The sequence below is a fragment of the Heterodontus francisci genome, chromosome 4 (assembly GCF_036365525.1).
Source record: "Heterodontus francisci isolate sHetFra1 chromosome 4, sHetFra1.hap1, whole genome shotgun sequence".
Lineage (NCBI taxonomy): Eukaryota > Metazoa > Chordata > Chondrichthyes > Heterodontiformes > Heterodontidae > Heterodontus > Heterodontus francisci.
Window position 1 is genome coordinate 15187992 of NC_090374.1, and position 20137 is coordinate 15208128.

Here is a 20137-nt window from a genome sequence, read left to right on the forward strand (position 1 = left end):
TATTAGAGCTCTTTGAGGAAGTAACAAGCAATTTTGCTAAAGGGGAACCTGTGGTTGTGGTGTACTTGGACTTCCAAAAGGCATTTGACAAGGTGCCAAGTAAAAGGTTACTAAACAAAATAAGAGCCCATGGTATAGGGGGTAACATATTAGCATGGATAGAGGATTGGTTAGCTAACAGGAAACAGAGAGGAGGCATAAATGGGTCATTTTCAGGTTGGCAAGATGTAACTAGTGGAGTGCCACAGGGATCAGTGCTGGGGCCTCAACTATTTACAATCTATATCAATGACTTGGATGAAGGGAAAGAATGTATAGTTGCTAAATTTGCTGATGACACAAAGATAGGTAGGAAAGTAAATTGTGAAGAGGACATAAGGAGTCTGCAAAAGGATATAGATAGGTTAAGTGAGAGGGCAAAGATTTGGCAAATGGAATATAGTGTGGGCCAGTGTGAACTTGTCCACTTTGGCCGGAAAAATAGAAAAGCAACATATTATTTTGATGGAGAGAGATTGCAGAACTCTGAGACGCAGAGGGATCTGGGTGTCCTAGTACACCAAACACAAAAAGTTAGTATGCAGGTACAGCAAGTGATTAAGAAGGCAGACGCAATGTTATCGTTTATTGCAAGGGGAAATGGAATATAAAAGTAGAGATGTTTTGCTACAGTTGTACAGGGCATTGGTGAGACCACATCGAGAGTATTGTGTACAGTTTTGGTCTCCTTACTTGAGAAAGGATATAATTGCATTGGAAGCAGTTCAGAGAAGGTTCACTCAGCTGGTTCCTGGGATGAAAGGATTATCTTATGAGGAAAGACTGGACAGGTTGGGTCTGTATTCATTGGAGTTCAGAAGGATGAGAGGTGATCTTATTGAAACATATATGATCCTGAGGGGTCTTGACAGGGTGGATGTTGAAAGAATGTTTCCCCTTTTGGGAGAGACTATAACTAGGGGGCACAGTTTAAAAATATTTAAGACAGAGATGAGAGGAAATTCTTTCTCTCAGAGAGCCGTGAGATCATGGAACTCTCTTCCCTGGAGAGAGGTGGAGTCAGAGTCATTGAATGTTTTTAAAGCAGAGATGGACAGATTCTTGACAAACAAGGGAGTCAAAGTGTATCGGGGGGTAGGCAGAAAAGTGGAGTTCAGGCCACAAACAGATCAGCCATGATCTTATAGAATGGAGGAGCAGGCTCGAGGGGCCGAATGGCCTACTCCTACTCCTAGTTCATATGTTTGTATGACAATGATGATTGAAATTTTAAGAAAGTGGACCACTACCTCCATGATGACCTAACATGGAGATGACATTTTGCTGTGGAGGTTTACTGGCGCATTAGCTAGATTAATGAGTTTCTGTAAAAACTCATTTATTGTGTGCCATTACTGTAGGTTTAATATCAGACGTGAGTGTAGGGTGATTGATATGCATTTTATTTAAAAAAATATTTGACTGCTTTTTTAAAGTTAAAGGAAAATTTTGGTTTACTTGTATATTTTGTCAGGTATCCTAATCAATTTTCTGAAGGCTTATTGATAGGCACTTGAGGGAAATGAACCTGCAGGGCTATGGGGATAGAGTGGGGCAATGGGACTGACTGGATTGCTCAACAGAGGGCTGGCATGGACTTGATGGGCCAAATGGTTTCCTTATGTGCCGTAATGACTCTATGATTGATCAAATACATTTTCTACGGCAGCGGATATTGTGTCCTGCCACGGAGAGGCGGGACACGCCATTAACCAATTATTAATGTTCCTACAGTGCAATTAGGAGGCTGTCATTTTGACCGGCTGCCAGGCAGGAAACAGAACAAAACCCTTGCCAGTTCTTCAGCCACGTTCAGCCTCCCCCCCTCCCCCTCCCATCTTCTCATAAATATTGTTTCTGCAGATTCGTTTTAAATTAACCCCCACCATTCAAGTGCAGGTTGTGTCCTCTGGTTCTACTGTTCTGGTCAAGGTGAAACCATCTGTCATGGTTGACATTATCTACTCCCTTTAGAATGCGAAAAGGAACATCACATCACCCTGAACCTTCTCTCTGCAGTGAGAACATGCCCAGTTTATATAACTACCCCTCATCATCCAAACCTTCCAACTCCTCATTCATTAATAGGTTGTAATTGAACTGAGTAAGGCATGATCTAATGGCATTCAAAGGCAATTCTTGTTGTTTTACTTGTCTATTCTGCTTGAGGTGCTTTGGGTTTGTTGACCGTGCTTTTGAGAGCACCTTCTACCTCCTGCGCATCTTTAAAGACACATAGAGAAAATAACGATGAACCCAAATGTCCTCTGTTATTGACAATGTGCCCCATTGAATTGGTGATTGCACAACAAGCTAGATCCTAGTCAAGAGAATCCCATTGTCCAATCAACTGAAAGGCCATTTAACACAACAGGAACAAACGTGCTCAGCAATTACTCTGCAAGGCTAAAGATTCAGGATTTTGCCTTTTTAAACTAAAAACCTTGGGAGATGGGCAAATATTTCTCTGGGATGTGATCCCTGCATTTTCACCAGGATCACTCCCATTAGGGAGTGATCACTGCCCCTGACCCCCATCGTGTATGCAGGGTCAATGGGAAGTCATGTGAGTTCTCATGGACAAAGACGAGAGTGGTCCGAAAGGAAGAGTGCTAAATTGGGGGAAGGCCAACGATACCAAAATTCGGCAGGAGCTGGGAAATGTAGATTGGGAGCAGCTGTTTGAAGGTAAATCCACATTTGATATGTGGTCGGCTTTTAAAGAGAGGTTGATTAGCGTGCAGGAGAGACATGTTCCTGTGAAAATGAGGGATAGAAATGGCAAGATTAGGGAACCATGGATGACAGGTGAAATTGTGAGACTAGCTAAGAGGAAAAAGGAAGCATACATAAGGTCTAGGCGGCTGATGAAAGACGAAGCTTTGAAAGAATATTGGGAATGTAGGACCAATCTGAAACGAGGAATTAAGAGGGCTAAAAGGGGTCATGAAATATCTTTAGCAAACAGGGTTAAGGAAAATCCCAAAGCCTTTTATTCATATATAAGGAGAAAGAGGGTAACTAGAGAAAGGATTGGCCCACTAAAGGACAAAGGAGGAATGTTATGCTTGGACTCAGAGAAAATGGGTGAGATTCTAAACGAGTACTTTGCATCGGTATTCACCGAGGAGAGGGACATGACGGATGTTGAGGTTAGGAACAGATGTTTGATTACTCTAGGTCAAGTCGGCATAAGGAGGGAGGAAGTGTTGGGTATTCTAAAGGGCATTAAGGTGGACAAGTCCCCAGGTCCGGATGGGATCTATCCCAGGTTACTGAGGGAAGCGAGAGAGGAAATAGCTGGGGCCTTAACAGATATCTTTGCAGCATCCTTAAACACGGGTGAGGTCCCGGAGGACTGGAGAATTGCTAATGATGTCCCCTTGTTTAAGAAGGGTAGCAGGGATAATCCAGGTAATTATAGACCGGTGAGCCTGACGTCAGTGGTAGGGAAGCTGCTGGAGAAGATACTAAGGGATAGGATCTATTCTCATTTGGAAGAAAATGGGCTCATCAGTGATAGGCAACATGGTTTTGTGCAGGGAAGGTCATGTCTTACCAACTTAATAGAATTCTTTGAGGAAGTGACAAAGTTGATTGATGAGGGAAGGGCTGTCGATGTCATATACATGGACTTCAGTAAGGCGTTTGATAAGGTTCCCCATGGCAGGCTGATGGAGAAAGTGAAGGCGCTTGGGGTCCAAGGTGTACTAGCTAGATGGATAAAGAACTGGCTGGGCAACAGGAGACAGAGAGTAGCAGTAGAAGGGAGTTTCTCAAAATGGAGACGTGTGACCAGTGGTGTTCCACAGGGATCCGTGCTGGGACCACTGTTGTTTGTGATATACATTAATGATTTGGAGGAAAGTATAGGTGGACTGATTAGCAAGTTTGCAGACGACACTAAGATTGGTGGAGTAGCAGATAGTGAAGGGGACTGTCAGAGAATACAGCAGAATATAGATAGACTGGAGAGTTGGGCAGAGAAATGGCAGATGGAGTTCAATCAGGGCAAATGCGAGGTGATGCATTTTGGAAGATCCAATTCAAGAGTGAACTATACAGTAAATGGAAAAGTCCTGGGGAAAATTGATGTCCAGAGAGATTTGGGTGTTCAGGTCCACTGTTCCCTGAAGGTGGCAACGCAGGTAAATAGAGTGGTCAAGAAGGCATACGGCATGCTTTCCTTCATCGGACGGGGCATTGAGTACAAGAGTTGGCAGGTCATGTTACAGTTGTATAGGACTTTGGTTCGGCCACATTTGGAATACTGCGTACAGTTCTGGTCGCCACATTATCAAAAGGATGTGGATGCTTTGGAGAGGGTGCAGAGGAGGTTCACCAGGATGTTGCCTGGTATGGAGGGCGCTAGCTATGAAGAGAGGTTGAGTAGATTAGGATTATTTTCATTAGAAAGACGGAGGTTGAGGGGGGACCTGATTGAGGTGTACAAAATCATGAGAGGTATAGACAGGGTGGATAGCAAGAGGCTTTTTCCCAGAGTGGGGGTTTCAATTACTAGAGGACACGAGTTCAAAGTGAAAGGGGAAAAGTTTAGGGGGGATATGCGTGGAAAGTTCTTTACGCAGAGGGTGGTGGGCACCTGGAACGCATTGCCAGCGGAGGTGGTAGATGCGGGCACGATGGAGTCTTTTAAGATGTATCTAGATAGATACATGAATGGGCAGGAAGAAAAGAGATACAGAACCTTAGAAAATAGGCGACATGTTTAGAGAGAGGATCTGGATCGGCGCAGGCTTGGAGGGCCGAAGGGCCTGTTCCTGTGCTGTAATTATCTTTGTTCTTCTTTGAGTTCCACATATTGCCACGATGGGCAACCCTGACTGTCAATATTTAAAAGGTACTCCATCATGTCAGTTGTACTTATGTGAAAGGTTTACTCTTCAAATAAAGTAGAAATTATGGTTGGCTGCTATCTGTTCACTGCTAGCTCTGGAGTCACCATTCCTTACCTGTCTCTGCTTGGTGGGGTCTTAGAATATTTACATTGCCGTGGAGAGAGACATGTTCAGATTCCTGTGGATCTGTAAAGGACACAGTCAGTTACTTTCTTCTTTCATCCTTATCTTCAAAGCCTTTCTACAATTTATTGGTTATAATAATGAATCCAACTTGCATTTATATAGCACCTATAACAGAGTAAAATGTTCCAAGGCACTTTACAGGAGTGTTATCAAACAAAATTTGACAAGGGGATATTAGGACAGATTTGGTCAAAGAGGTAGGTTTTAAGGAATGACTTCAAGAAGAGGGAGGGAGAGAGGCGGACAGAGGCAGAGAGGTTTAGGGAGGGGATTCCGGAGCTTAGGACCCAGGCAGCTGAAGGCACGGCCGCCAATGGTACAGAAATTAAAATCAGGGATGTGCAAAGGGTCAGAATTGGAGGAGCACAGATATCTGTATTGTTGAAAATTGATATATCCTTTGCTGCTTCATTAAAATTAGTAGACAGGAATAAAAAGCAATCAAAAAGGCTATTTTGAAAATAGAGACATGTTGTCGAAGCTTTTCGTCTTGCACTCATCAGAACAATCCTCAAGAATACCAACGTATGGGAAAACAACAACATTATACAGAATGAGAAGAGAGTGATGATTGGTTGACAAGTGAATTCTGGTCGAGGCATTGCCAGGGAGAATGCACACTTTACGATGACTGATGGTTAACTGTCAAGCTTTGTTTGAAATTTAAACCAGGCAGCTTGACTCTGATTGGTCAAAGCATCGCCCTGAGGAATGAACCAGCGAATGGCTGTCACTTATTTTGTTTAGCTGAAACAGGCGCAATGTTTGTCAACGTTCTTTCTGTCTACAAAGAACATGGCCTTGTGCATTAATATATAGCTTCCAGTACGCGCAAATGTGCCACACTGCAAGCCCTACTGACAATCTTAAATTGGTTGTCAACGTAATTCTTAGCACATTGCGGATTATTTAGCAAACGTTGTCCAATTGCGGAATCACATCGAATGTTGGATATTGTGCTTTGAGTTTTGCAAGCACGGGGCTGGTTGGGTGCAGCCTGTACCTTGCCTGTTGCGAACAGTGGCAGGGACGTGTTGTTTGATATGATCCGCCAGTCTTTGGGACATACGGCCTATATACCTAGCATCACATTGGCATTGAAATTCATATATCACATTACTCATTTGTGTGATAGGCAGGGCATCTTTTTAGCTTGACAGCAGCATCCTGTCAGTGGCGAACACCACACATGTTGCTACCGTATAGCAGCAGCGTGAAACAGCTAGCTTTACCTGTTGCGTAAATTTTTGGGCTAGATTACCCTTCCAGGGTAATTTGAGGTAGACTGGGCACTTTTCAGGGCTGAAAATGAGGGCCTTCGGCCCGTTCATAAGTTTATGTGATATACAGCACAAAATGATTTGATCAGGGTAGCCATCATCACCCAGGATGTCTTTGATTTGTTCTGTTTCAGCATCAAGCATTCAGCATCTCCATGGTAACACCTCGACCAATCAGAGTTCACTTGCCAATTGATCAGCACTCTCTAAAACAGTATAAAGTTGTTGCTTTCCCTTACATTGGTTATTCTTGCGGATTGTCCTGATGAGTGCAAGATGAAAAGCTTCGACAACATGTCTCTTTTCAGCAATACTCGATTTCTGTGCTACTAAACAACTAATTCCAAAAGGAGTGCTGGGCTATTTAGGCGTCAAATCAGGAAGTGCTTCTTCACACAAAGAGCAGTGGAAATCTGGAAATCTCTCCCCAAAAAGACTGTGGACACTGGTGTCAGTCTGATATCGAAAGACATCTGTTCAATAAGGGTATTGAGAGGTATGGAGTTAAGGTCCTGAAATTTCTCCTGAATTCCCAGCTGTATTTATTAGAGACTGTCTTATATTTATAGCCCCTAGTTCTGATCTCCCCCAGAAATGGAAACTTTTTATATCTACCTTATCAAATCCTTTGACAATCTTAAAAACCTCTATTGGGTCACCCCTCAGTCTTCGTTCAGCCTGTTCAATCTTTCCTGATGTGTACAACCTCTCAGTGCTGGTATCATTCTGGTAAAACTTTTCTGAACTTTCTCCAGTGCCTCATTATCCATTTTATAATTATGGAGACCAGAACTGTGCACAGTAACTCCAAGTGTGGTTTAACCAAGGTTTTATATAAGTTCAACATAACCTCAGACAAAAACAAATTAATGCGGATGCTAGAAATCGGAAATAAAAACAAAAATTGCTGGAAATACACAGCAGATCTGGCAGCATCTGTGGAGAGTGAAACAGTGGCCAGAGCTTTCACAGACCTGACATTTTAACGTTGGGCGGGATTTTGCCAGTCAAAACAGGCAAGGCTGGAGGTGGCTGGAACTGTCAGCAGCAGGATTATAGTGCGGAGGAACTGGGTGCAGTGCTGCAAGAGGTTTAATGACCTTTTTCATTCTGGCAAGGTGAGTGCAAAGTGAGGCCCTGATAACAGGCCTTGGGGGTCTTCATGCTCCAGCAGACACAACAGTTGAGCAGCCTGAGGGCGGTGCTCCTGAACATGGGAGAAATGTGTGCCCAGCGGGATTACTTACTCAAAGCCCCTGTTGAGGACCTGGCAGCACTGATACAAGCAGCTTCTTCTGTAAATAGCATCAATCAGAGAGGCCAGCAGTGCCTTAGCTCGCTCCCTTTTGTCATTCCACAAAAGGGTGCATAATACACACAAGAGGAGAATGGAAATCGCCAGGGTGTCCCCACAGCACCAAATGGGGAGACAGTGGCATAGTGCTAATGTCACTGAACTAGTAATTCAGAGGCCCAGGCTAATTTCCTGAGTGCACAGGTTCAAATCCCACCACAGCAACTGGTGGAATTTAAATCAAATTCATTTAGTTCAATTAATTAATTAGAAAAAAATCTGGAATTGAACTCTAGTCTCTGTTATGGTGCTATGAAACTACCATCAATTGTCGTAAAAATCCATCTGGTTCACTAATGTCCTTTAGGGAAGGAAATCTGCTGTCCTTACCTGGTCTGGCCTACACGTGACTCCAGACGCACAGCAATGTGGTTGACTCTTAATTTCCCTCTGAAATGGTCGAGCAAGCCACTCAGTTGTCAAGGGCAATTAGGGATGGGCAATAAATGCTGGCCTTGCCAGTGATGTCCACATCCCATGAAGGAATATAAAATAAAAAGTAGGCAGTGGAGAGATAGGAATAGCTGGGGGAGAGAGTGAGATCTATCGATAAAGGGGATGGGGTCCACTCCTCCCCGTCTAACAGCACGCCCAAGACTCAGCTGCACTGGGAAGCTTCAGCACTGCACAGGCATCTGATGTCACAGAAGAGTTCTCATGATCTCCTTCTAATGTCTCCCACAGGGTCAGTCATGGAGGGAGAGGGTGAAAGTACAGCAGCATCACTAGGGGTCTCTCAAACATCCGAAACAGCAGACCTAGCACCGTCACATCATTTAAACACACTGTCCACCGGTGCAGATACACTCACAATGGTGGGCCTTTTGTGCAATTAGATTGGGTGGCACTAGGTGAAGAATATGGCACTAGTGTGCAGGAGGAAGTGACAGAGGCAGAGGCAGCTGTGGGAAGCCCCTCTTGGAGGACGGAGGACAGAAACAGCCATGTTCAGCTGGGCGCAGATGCACAGCCCCAGGAGTCACAAGAAAGGAGGCCCTACTTTGACCAGCAGTGAGAGATGTCATAGAGTCATAGACTTATACAGCACAGAAACAGGCCCTTCGGCCCATCGCATCTGCACCGACCATCACACCCATCCAATCTACTCCCACTTTCCCGCACTTCGAGTCATAGACTTATACAGCACAGAAACAGGCCAAATGTGTGCACTTATGTTGGAGTTCCCTGAGGCAATGCAGGATCATGGGCTGAGAATGGAGGAGTCCAGTCAGTTCATGCACACCACCATGGCTCAGGGGATTGAATGCAATGAGCTGCTCCATTGAGAGAGTGGCTAACCACATGGAGAGTTAAATGCGGCAGCACTAGGATTGGATGCAGGAACAGTGCACTGACATGCACAGAATGCACGCTCTGTAGCATGGACTGGTCAGTGGTGCTGATGGCGAAGAGATGCACGGAGCGGACTGGCTGGATTGCTGCGCAGAGAGCCAGCATGGACTCGATGAGCTGAATGGCCTCCTTCTGTGCCGTAAATGACTATAGCTATAACTGTGCCAGTTACACCCCGGCTGGTGGTCCCCTCCAGTCATCCAGAGTGTCATCCGAAGCCTGAGGCAGTCACCGATGAAGCTGTGGGAACCTCCCATCAAGGGGCACCGCCATCAACATCATCGACCTCCTTGGCCCCTCTGACTAAGGAGCCATGTATCCAGCATGGCCCAGTGATGGAGACCGCCCCTGCATTGATGCTGGTACAATAGCTTCTGGAGGATCTCCTACTGGCATCTCCACAACAAGGATGACCACTATGGGCATCTCAGCCACATGTAGACACACGCAAGCAGGCTGCCTCCACTCATCCGAGGTCACAATGGGCGCTCCGCATAGAAGTGGCCAAGACCGAAGGCTACTGCGTTCATCAGAGCACTGAGTGGTTCACTTGGGGTTTTTTCACTTGTTAATGTGCACTTTTTAACTTTTTGCTAACACTGTAAATGTTGACACATGTGAGCTTCCATTCTTTAATGGTAAAAACTGGAAAAGAGGGATAAGCTGGTGAAGGGAAGCAATGGTATTTGAACAAGAACAGTGAGACTGCTGGAGAGATGAGCACCATGCATTGGCAGTACAAGTGGATCTAATCAATAGAACTGCTCTCACAGGCAGATCAAAGTGAGTTCCAGAGCATCCAGTCCTCTTGGGTGAGAAGCGCTCAGATGCCAGATGTTCCCCGAAGTTGACACTATCCCGATGGGAGCTTTGACTCCTGAGCCAACCCCGCCACCTCTGTTCTGCATCTTCCTCTTCCTCGTCCTCCTCCGAGGAGCTGTGTTGTTTTCACGCCTCACCCTCTTCAAGGTCCAGGTCTCTCTGGAGAGCCATGTTATGGAGAATACAGTAGACGATCACAATGCGCAAGACCCTTGCAGAAGTGTACTGCAGGGCACCACCCGACTGGTCCAGGCATCGGAACTGCATCTTCAGAAGCCTGATGGTCTGCTCGATGGTGGTCCTAGTGAGCAGATGGCTTCACCTGTGATGCCTCTGTGGCTCCGTCTTGGGGTGACATAAAGGGGTGAGTAGCCATCTCTTCAAGGTATATCCCTTGTTATGGCCAGGTGAGAAAGAGGTCTAGGGTTCCCTTTCAGCCTTTACCTGGTCTTACTGTAACAGGGTTTAATTTTAAACACACCGTGTTTTTAGCTCCCTCTTGGTGAATCCTTGTTCACCGCTTTCCAATTATAAGGCAAAGAAACCAGCACAAACAGGCTTTCTTCGGTTTAAAGAAGAAAAGTTGAAATTTATTGAACTTGAGCTTAAACTCTAATTCGGTTAATGCCTACGGATACATGACGCGCCCACGCGAGCATGCATACGCGATACACACATGCAGATAGAGACAGAAAAGAGCAGAAGGAAAAATACGTGGAAATGTTTGAGGCAATATCTGAAGAGTTTTTGTTACAGTTCTTCAAACTCGCTGTAGAGTCCTTGATTGTAGGTAGATCCTGCTTTTTGTTGGGGCCCAGTATTCTTCTAAAACCTTGTTCACTGTGGGAGACTTTTCTCTCTTAGAGTTCATGTATCTTCAGTGGATTCAGAGGCTTGTGAGAAAGAGATGGGAGCAGACAGGAGAGATCGGCTCAGTCCAGGAGCAAACAGTGTTTCTAAGTTCAAACTGTTTGTACAATTCAGAAAAACCCAGGTTGCCAAGCAGGTTAATCATGTTACTAATTGGTCTGCCACGTCTTGGCTCTGTGGATTATATCATCTTAGCATGGTCTGGAATGCACTTCCCTGCCTTCAGTGTCTGGTGCTCAAAGTCCATTGTGGGTTAGATGGATAATGGGAGTAACCTCTCTTGTCCCTATTGGTATGTAAAAGTCTTCCAGTCAAGTGTCTGGCAGCCCTTGTAACAGGCCTCCTTTTCTTCACAGCAACAAGTTGAAATATAATGTCCTTGTGGCAAAATTATTATACCTCATTCTTGGCAGGTGGTGGTCTAGCATGACACTCTCGTCGGCTAGAATGCAGCCACGTTGTTCAGGGGATAGAATAAAGAACTGCAGCAACCTGGACTCCCGGAGGATAAAGGAGTTCTGGCATCGGCCAGGAAAGTGAATGCACACATGTCGGAGGCTTGTTGTGGTCGCAGACCAGCTGAATGTGCAGCGACTGGTACCCATTCCTGTTGATGAATTTCCCTGGCCAATCGCTTGGCACATTGATGGCCACAAGGGTGGAATCAATGATGCCCTGCATCATTTGGGGAATCCAGCAATGGAGGCGAATCCCACTGGCCTTTGTGCCTGCAAGGCCTCATCTATTTGAAATTGTATGTACTGCCCAGGTCTCACAAATAGGGCAGCAGTGACCTGCTAGCTGCAATGGGTTGCATCTTGTGAGAGGCCGCTTGTGAGAGGCCACTAAAGTCCATTGCTAATCCTTGGAAGGAGCCAAAGGCGAGGTAATTCAAGGCCACAATGACTTTGGAAGCGACTGTCGGGCATGGAGAACAGTACTGCAAGGTGTGAGGTCTTCCTCAACGAGGGCACAAATCTCAGTGTTCATCTGCTTAGAGAGGCGCAGTCTCCTGGGGCCTTATGGCTGGAGCTCTATCTCTGTTCCTGAGGATGTCGATCCTCATTGCCACTCGACCCAATATCTGAGTACCTTAATCCCATGTCTACCTGTTGCCTTGCTCACGCTCAGCTGCACTCACCCACCCTCCTCTGATGACCCCATGATCCCTGGAGGGTCATGACCTTTTCCGCTGCCCAAGTGTGCTCAGACCACTCGCTGTGCAACCTCTGCTCACCCGATGGCACCTGTGTGCCAGTGACTGAGTGACCCTCTTAGCCATGCACCCTTTTATTGGCCCAACTAATTGCATGGAGTGGCCATGACTGGCTCCTCATGACTGTGTGCTGCCTCATAGGAACATAAGAGCATAAGAAATAGGAGCAGGAGTAGGCCATTCAGCCCCTCAAGCCTGCTCTACCATTCAACTAGATCATGGCTGATCATCTACCTCAACATTACTTTCCTGCACTGTCCCCATGTCCCTTGATATATTTAACATCTAGAAATATAATGATTTCTGTCTTGAAAAATAGGCTCAACATTTGAGCCTCCACAGCCCTCTGAGGTAGAGAATTCCACAGATTCACCACCCTCTGAGTGAAGAAATTCCTCCTCTTCTCAGTCCTAAATGTCCTATCTCTTATTCTGAGATTGTGTCTCCTGGTTCCAGGCCCCCAGCCAGAGGAAAAATCCTTCCTTCATCCACCCTGTCGAGCCCTGTAAGAATTTTGTAAGTTTCAATGAGATCACCTCTCATTCTTCTAAACTCTAGAGAATACAGGCCCAGTATCCTCAATCTCTCCTCATGGGACAAACCCACCATCCCACGGAATAGTCTGGAGAACCTTCATTGCCCTCCCTCTATGGCAAGTATAGATAAGGAGATCAAAACAGTACACAATGCTCCAGGTGTGATCTCACCAAGGCTCTATACAATTGCAGCAAGACACCTTTAGTCCTGTACTCAAATCCTCTTGCAGTAAAGGCCATACCATTTCCCTTCCTAATTGCTTGCTGTACCGTATGTTAGCTTTCAGTGACTCATGAACAAGGACACCCAGGTCCTGAACAAGGACACCCAGGTCCTGAACAAGGACACCCAGGTCCTGAACAAGGATACCCAGGCCTCTAAGCACATGGACTGTTGCTGATACAGCATTCAACCCGTGTGTCCCCACCAACGTTCCAAACTGGCTCTTGACAAGATGGCAATAAGTTCATCAACAAGATTACTTGGCCACGTCTCCAAATTGGGCAGGTTGCCGGGGCCTGCCCTGAGGAAAGTGGCTGGCTGGTATGCCATCCGGCGGTGCCAATTTTCATGTCCGCCCATCTCCGCATGAGCCCCCATCAGGGCTGAAAAATCCTGCTCTCTGTTTCTCTCTCCACAGATGGTGCTAGACCTGCTGAGTATTTCCAGCAATTTCTATTTTTATTTAACATAACCTCTCTGCTTTTCTATTCTATCCCTCTAGAAACGAACCCCATTTCTTCGATAGTTTTTTAAAAATAGTCTTACTAACCTGTGTTGCTACTTTTAGTGATCTGTGTCCCTTTACCCCTAGACCTTGCTGTTCCTTTATCCCATTTAGATGCTTATTTTCCAAGGACGATGTGGCCTCAATAATCCTCCTACCAAAATGCACAACCTCACACTTATTTATGTTGAAGTTCGTTTGTCATTTGCACCCATTCTGCAAGTTTATTAATGCTTCGTTGTATTTTGCCGCAGTTCTCCTCTGTGTTAACTACACCTTCCAATTTGTCCACAAATTTTGAAATTGTAGTTCCAATTCCTACGTCCAAATTAATTATGTAAACTGTGAATAAGAGTGGTCCCATCCGCAGTCCTTAACCACTGCGCTCTATTTTCTGTTTTGAAGTGGATTTACCTGTCTCTGCTTGCTGTAATTTTGTAAAATTCACAACACTGTAAACAGGATTACTTTCAGCTCCCGGTGGATCTATCAAAGACAAAAATGGAAGAAAATATGGATTTTTTAAAATGGAGAAACACAGGTGAAATGACGACAATACTATCAAGGATGAAATAGTTGCAGAGAGAAGGAGGTAAATCACAAACTAATGATTGGGGATGCCAAACATGGCTTTTAAAAACCTTTAGCTTTTGAGTTTTAGCTGTGGCTCAGTGGATAGTGCTCTCACCGTCATGTCTGAAGATCATGGATTCAAATTCCATTCCAGATATTTGAGCACATAATCCAGACTGACACCCCTAAGTGCAATACTGAGGGAGTGCCGCCTTGTCAGAGGTGCCGTCCTTCAGATGAGACAAACTGAGGCTCCATCTGGTCTCTCAGTTAACAATCCCATGGCCACTTCTTTGAAGAAGAGCAGGGGTGTCCTCCCGGGTGCCCTGGCTAACATATATTTCTCAAACCTAAATTAGATTTAGCAGGTCATTATCCCATTGCTGTTTGTGGGAGCTTGCTGTGCACAAAATTGGCTGCCGTGTTTCCTGCATTCCAACAGTGACTGCGTTTCGAAAGCACTTTGGGACTTCCTGAGGTGGTGATAGTAGCTATATAAATGCAAGTTCTTTCTTTAAAAGCTGGTAGATTGTCGGATGGGACGACTCAGGTAAATAATATGTTTCATGTTTTTGTTGCCTGGGTAAATAAGCAGATTGATTCCCAGTCCTGTTTTAGACTGGGAGCAGGGCAGTAGGAGCAATCCAAATTGAACTACAGAATACACCATTCCATCATTCCGTCCACTGCCATTTAGATTGGGGTCTTCAGGTGGGCTTTAAGGCTTGTGCCTGAAGCAGGTGGGAACCTTTAGAATCATAGAATGGTGACAGCATCAAAGGAGGCCATTTGCCTCATCCTGTCCGTAATGGTTTTCTGCAAGAGCAATTTAGCTAGTCCCATTCCATCACCCTTGTCCTGTCGTCCAGCAATATTTTTTCTCTTCAGGTGCTTATCCAATTTCCTTTTGAAAGCCACAATTGAATCTGCCTTCACCACACTGTGTATTCCAGATCCTGACTACTTGCTGCGTAAAAATAGATTTTCCTCAAATTGTTTTTGGTTCTCTGAACAATCAGTGCCCTCTGGTTCTTGACCTTCCACCAATGGGAACAGTTTCTCTCTATCTACGCTGTTCAGACCCCTCATTTTTTTAACACTATCAAATCTCCTCTCAACCTTTCCTTCTCCAGACTTTCCACATAACTGAAGCCCCTCATCCCTGGGACCATTCTTGCAAATCTTTTCTGCACCCTCTCTAAAGTGCAGTGCCCAGAATTGGACACAATACTGTAGTTGAAGCCGGACTAGTGTTTGATAAAGGCTCATCATGCCCTCTCTGCTTTTGTACTCTATGCCTCTATTTATCAAGCCCAGGATACTGTATGTTTTATAAACCACTTTCTCAACCTGCCCTTCCACCTTCAATGATTTGTGCACATACACACCCAGGTCCCTCTGCTCCTGCACCCCCTTTAGAATTGTATCTATTATTTTATATTGCCATTCTTCATTCTTCCTATCAAAATGAATCACTTCACACTTCTCTGCATTAAATTTCATCTGCCACGTGTCTGCCTATTTCACTCGCCTGTCTATGTCCTCTTGAAGTCTATCACTATCCTCCTCACAGCTCACAATAGTTCCAGGTTTTGTGTCATCTGCAAATGTTGAAATTGTGCCCTGTACACCCATTATAGAACCTGTTGAGACTGAGGTCGAAAGAGTTTTGTTAGGTGACAGTACCGATGGATAAGGAGCTAAGGTAGGAAAATGGAGTTGAGGTACAGATCAGCCATGATTGTGATCGAATGGTTTGAGGGGCTGAATGGCCTCCTCCAGTTCCTATGTGGTTGGGGGGGTGGGGTTATTATAACTTGCAATGTAGTAGATATTGTGACACAGTGACCCAGTCTGACTTCCTTTACCATTTCCAACCTGTACCCACATCTTGCTTGCCATTTCAACACTCCCCCCTGCTCTCATGCTCACATCCCTACCCTGGGATTGCTGCAGTGTTCCAGTGAACATCAACGCAAGCTCGAGGAACAGCATCTCATTTTCCGATTAGGCACACTACAGCCTGCTGGACTGAACATTGAGTTCAATAATTTCAGGGAAGACGGGCCCCCCCATTTTACTTTTATTTAGTTATTTTTTATTTTTTACATTTTTTACAAAATTTTTTTTTCTTTTGTTAATTTCATTTCATTGTAGGTTGTTCAGTTTGCTTACCCACTGTTTTTTTTTCATGTTTGTACTTGCTGCTGTTCAATCCTCAGTTCGTTAACACCCTATCTGTACTAATGCTTTGTCTTTCAACACACCATTTACATATTGTTTGCCTTTGCTCCATGACCTTTTGCTCAGCTATGTGGCCTTGTCCAATCTACACCTTCTCCTTTGTTATCTCTTGCCCCACCCCCGCCTCACTTGCTTATAACCTTTGACATTTTTAATATTTGTCAGTTCCGAAGAAGGGTCACTGACCCGAAATGTTAACTCTGCTTCTCTTTCCACAGATGCTGCCAGACCTGCTGAGTGGCTCCAGCATTTCTTGTTTTTATTTCAGATTTCCAGCATCCGCAGTATTTTGCTTTTATATTACTGTACCCACATCTCTTGCTCTGAGTAAATCCAGACTGACTGAATTCCCACTGGAAGTGATTTCCTGCTTAATGACCCCTCCTGCCCTCCCCACAACAGCTCTTAATATTATTACTGTAGTCAGGGAAGGATGGACTTTGTGTAAATCCCAAGAGGCGGAGGAAATGTCTGGAAAATCAATCGTAATGGGGCAGATGATGTGACCTATTTTTGAAGAGGGGTTTTAGGCAAGATAATGTGGATATTGGAAATCTGAAATAAAAGCAGAAAGTAGCAGGGTAGATAGGGTGGATAGTGAGAGTCTTTTTCCTCGGATGGTGATGGCAAACACGAGGGGACATAGCTTTAAGTTGAGGGGTGATAGATATAGGACAGATGTTAGAGGTAGTTTCTTTACGCAGAGAGTAGTAGGGGCGTGGAACGCCCTGCCTGCAACAGTAGTAGACTCGCCAACTTTAAGGGCATTTAAGTGGTCATTGGATAGACATATGGATGAAAATGGAATAGTGTAGGTCAGATGGTTTCACAGGTCGGCGCAACATCGAGGGCCGAAGGGCCTGTACTGCGCTGTAATGTTCTAAAAAAAAAGTGCTGGAAATACTCAGCAGGTCTGGTATCATCTGTGGAGAGAGAAATAGAGTTAACGTTTCAGGTCGATGAGATTTTGTTAGAACTGGGAAAAGTTAGAGATAGGATAGGTTTTAAGCAAGCTTGGGTTTCCTCCGGGTGCTCAGGTTTCCTCCCACAGCCAAAGACTTGCAGGGTGATAGGTAAATTGGCCATTGTAAATTGCCCCTAGTGTAGGTAGGAGAATGTTAGGGAATATGGGATTAATGCAGGAGGGGATGTGGTAGGGAATATGGGATTAATGTAGGATTAGTTTAAATGGGTGGTTGATGGTCAGCACAGACTCGGTGGGCCGAAGGGCCTGTTTCAGTGCTGTATCTCTCTATGACTCTATGACTAAAATGGTGGGGGAGTGACGGTGAGAAAAAGAGAAAATCATATTGTGGGGAGACAAAACGCAGACTGGGTTTTCGCTTTGTGGAACGCCTCCACTCAGTCTGCAAGCATGACCCTGAGCTTCCAGTCGCCTGTCATTTTAATTCTCCATGTGGCTCCCACTCTGACCTCTCTGTTCTCAACTGCCTGCAGTGTTCCAATGAAGCTCAATGTAAGCTCGGGGAACAGCGCCTCATCTTTCGATTATGCACTTTACAGCCTTCCAGGCTCAACATTGAGTTCAATAATTTCAGACCGTAATCTCTGCCCCCATCTTGTTTCCTTTTCTTTGCTGAGTTTGGCTTTTCTCTCTTTTTTGTTTTCAGTCCATTATTCTGTCATTCTCCCCCGTCATATCTTTTGTTTCTTTACTTGTCTTTTCAGAGTCATGAGGGGTCTGGACAGAGTAGATAGAGAGAAACTGTTCCCACTCATGAAAGGATCGAGAACGAGAGGGCACAGATTTAAAGTAATTGGTTAAGAGAAGCAAAAGTGACTTGAGGAAAAACTTTTTCACGTAGCGAGTGGTTAAAGTCAGGAATGCGCTGCCTGAGAATGTGGTGGAGACAGGTTCAATTGAAGCATTCAAAAGGGAATTAGACTGTTATAGGAAAAGGAAGAATGTGCAGGGTTACAGGGAGAAGGTGGGGGAATGGAACTGAGTGAATTGCTCTTTTGGAGAGCCGGTGCAGATACGATGGGCTGAATGGCCTCCCTCTGCACTGTAATGATTTTGTGATTCTGTTGTTCCATCACCACTCCATCTGGCCTTGCACCATTAAACCGTTTGTCGTTTGCTCTCTCCTGCCCTCCACCCTATCTCAGACCTTCCCTTTTGTTATTTTTCCCACCCTCCCCCATTTCACTTGCTTAAAACTGGTTACATTCCGAACGTTTACATTTCCAACTTTTCCCAGTTCTGATAAAAGGTCACTGACCTGAAACATTAACTCTGTTTCTCTCTCCACTCACAATGCCTGACCTGCTGAGCAGTTCCAGTATTTTCTGTTTTTACTTTGAGCTTAAGGTATGTACATCTAAGAATGTTCTCAGTGCAAAGCAGGGGTTTGTCTCATTACCTGTCTCTGCTTGCTGTGACACGGTATCATGAGCAACACTGTTGCTTCCAGCTTCCTGCTGATCTGTCAAAGACACAGAAACGTAAGAGAGTATTTCCATAGAAATTGACAGAAATGACCATCAGGCAGTCGGCTATATAATAGCAGGTGATCTGCTCCATCAGTTTACTTACTAAGGATTCCCCTCCCCACACCTCCCACCCAGACAAGATCTAACAAGCCAGCTATTGTGCTGTGCATGAAATTGTGCCCAGACGACTCTCCAATATCTCTGTGCTCCTCTAACTCTTGCACATCCCAGTATTCACCGCTCCACCATTGGTGGCTGTACCTTCAGCCTTTAGCGGGTACTTTAGACAAAATTAAACTGACGGACATAGACATACATGAGCTACAGTTTGCAGATGACTGCAGTGCCATTGTCCACTCTGCACCAGGTTTGCAAGCCCTCTCAATCTCTTCAATTCTGCATACGAGAAACTCCTGGCCTTGAATGTCGCCAAAACAAAACTGATGTATTAACCCACACGAGGACCAATGGCAGAAACTCGTGACCCTGAGTAGACGTCATCCTCGAATCACGGGAATGCCGATGGACTAACAATCCAGACATCTGGACCAATGATTCAGAGATGTGACCAGAAGTCCAACATCTCAACATCCCTTTCAGATTTTCCTGTCAGTGACTGGTCATGGAGAACTTCCCGCGTCCACATAGCAGGAAGGCAATTAAGGTATTAAAGAGCCCAACAGACAGCAATTTTACTCGTTGTGTCCGATTTAACTAATGGAGCACAGGAACCATGGAGCTTCACAGCCTCGCCTGGTGAAAGGTGGTGACAAATACTCAGAGGAGTGCAGTCATAGCCAAGTTTGTGGCACCACAGGTGGCTCAGTTGCACAGGAGGGGAGGAAGAAGAGTGGAAGAGCAGTCGAGATAGGGGATTAATTGGTTATAGGAGCAAACAGGCGTTTCTGCGGCTGTAGATGTGACTCCAGGATGGTGTGTTGTCTCCCTGGTGTCAGGGTCAAGGATGTCACGGAGCAGCTGCAGGACGTTCTTCAGAGGTTGTGGTCCACATTGGTACCAATGACATAGGAACAGGGATGAGGTCCTAATAGCAGATTTTAGGGAGCTAGGAAGGAGATGAAAAAGCAGGACCTCAAAAGTTGTAATCTCGGGATTACTCCCAGTCTCACATGCTAGTGAGCATAGGAATAGGAGAATTGAACAATTGAACACATGGCTGGAGAACTGGTGTAGGAGGGAGGGCAAATGATTTCTGAGGCATTGGGTTGTTCCTGGGGCAGGTGGGACCTTTACAAGATGGACAGGTTGTATCTTAGCAGGACTGGGACGAATATCCTTGCAGGGAGATTTGCTAGTGCTGTTGGGGAGGGTTCAAACTAGATTATTAGGGGGATGGGAACCTGAGAGGGAGCTCAGATTGGAGGGAATCAAAACTGGTAACAGGAAGTAGAACAGTAGTAAGTGAAATTAGAAGACAGCCAAAGCAAAGGCAAACATCAATCGGATCAGAATGCAGAATCATGTTAAAAATGCAGAATTAAAGACACTCTACCTGAATGCACACAGCATTCACAACAATGTTGATGATTTGTCCACACAAATTCAGGTAAATGGATATGATTTAATTGCCATTACAGAGACGTGACTACAGGCTGACCAAGA

At 45.1% G+C, this 20137-nt stretch overlaps 1 protein-coding gene across 1 annotated transcript in view; it reads right to left on the bottom strand.

The window, feature by feature from the left end:
- LOC137368624 (CXADR-like membrane protein) overlaps positions 1 to 20137 on the bottom strand; it is a 30853-nt gene that overhangs the window by 6181 nt on the left and 4535 nt on the right. The window contains exons 3-5 of the mRNA XM_068028765.1: positions 18445 to 18507; positions 13658 to 13729; positions 5013 to 5084 (exon numbers count right to left, since the gene is read on the bottom strand). Of these exons, the coding sequence (XP_067884866.1) occupies positions 5013 to 5084; positions 13658 to 13729; positions 18445 to 18507 (207 nt within the window). The remainder of the gene's footprint in view (positions 1 to 5012; positions 5085 to 13657; positions 13730 to 18444; positions 18508 to 20137) is intronic.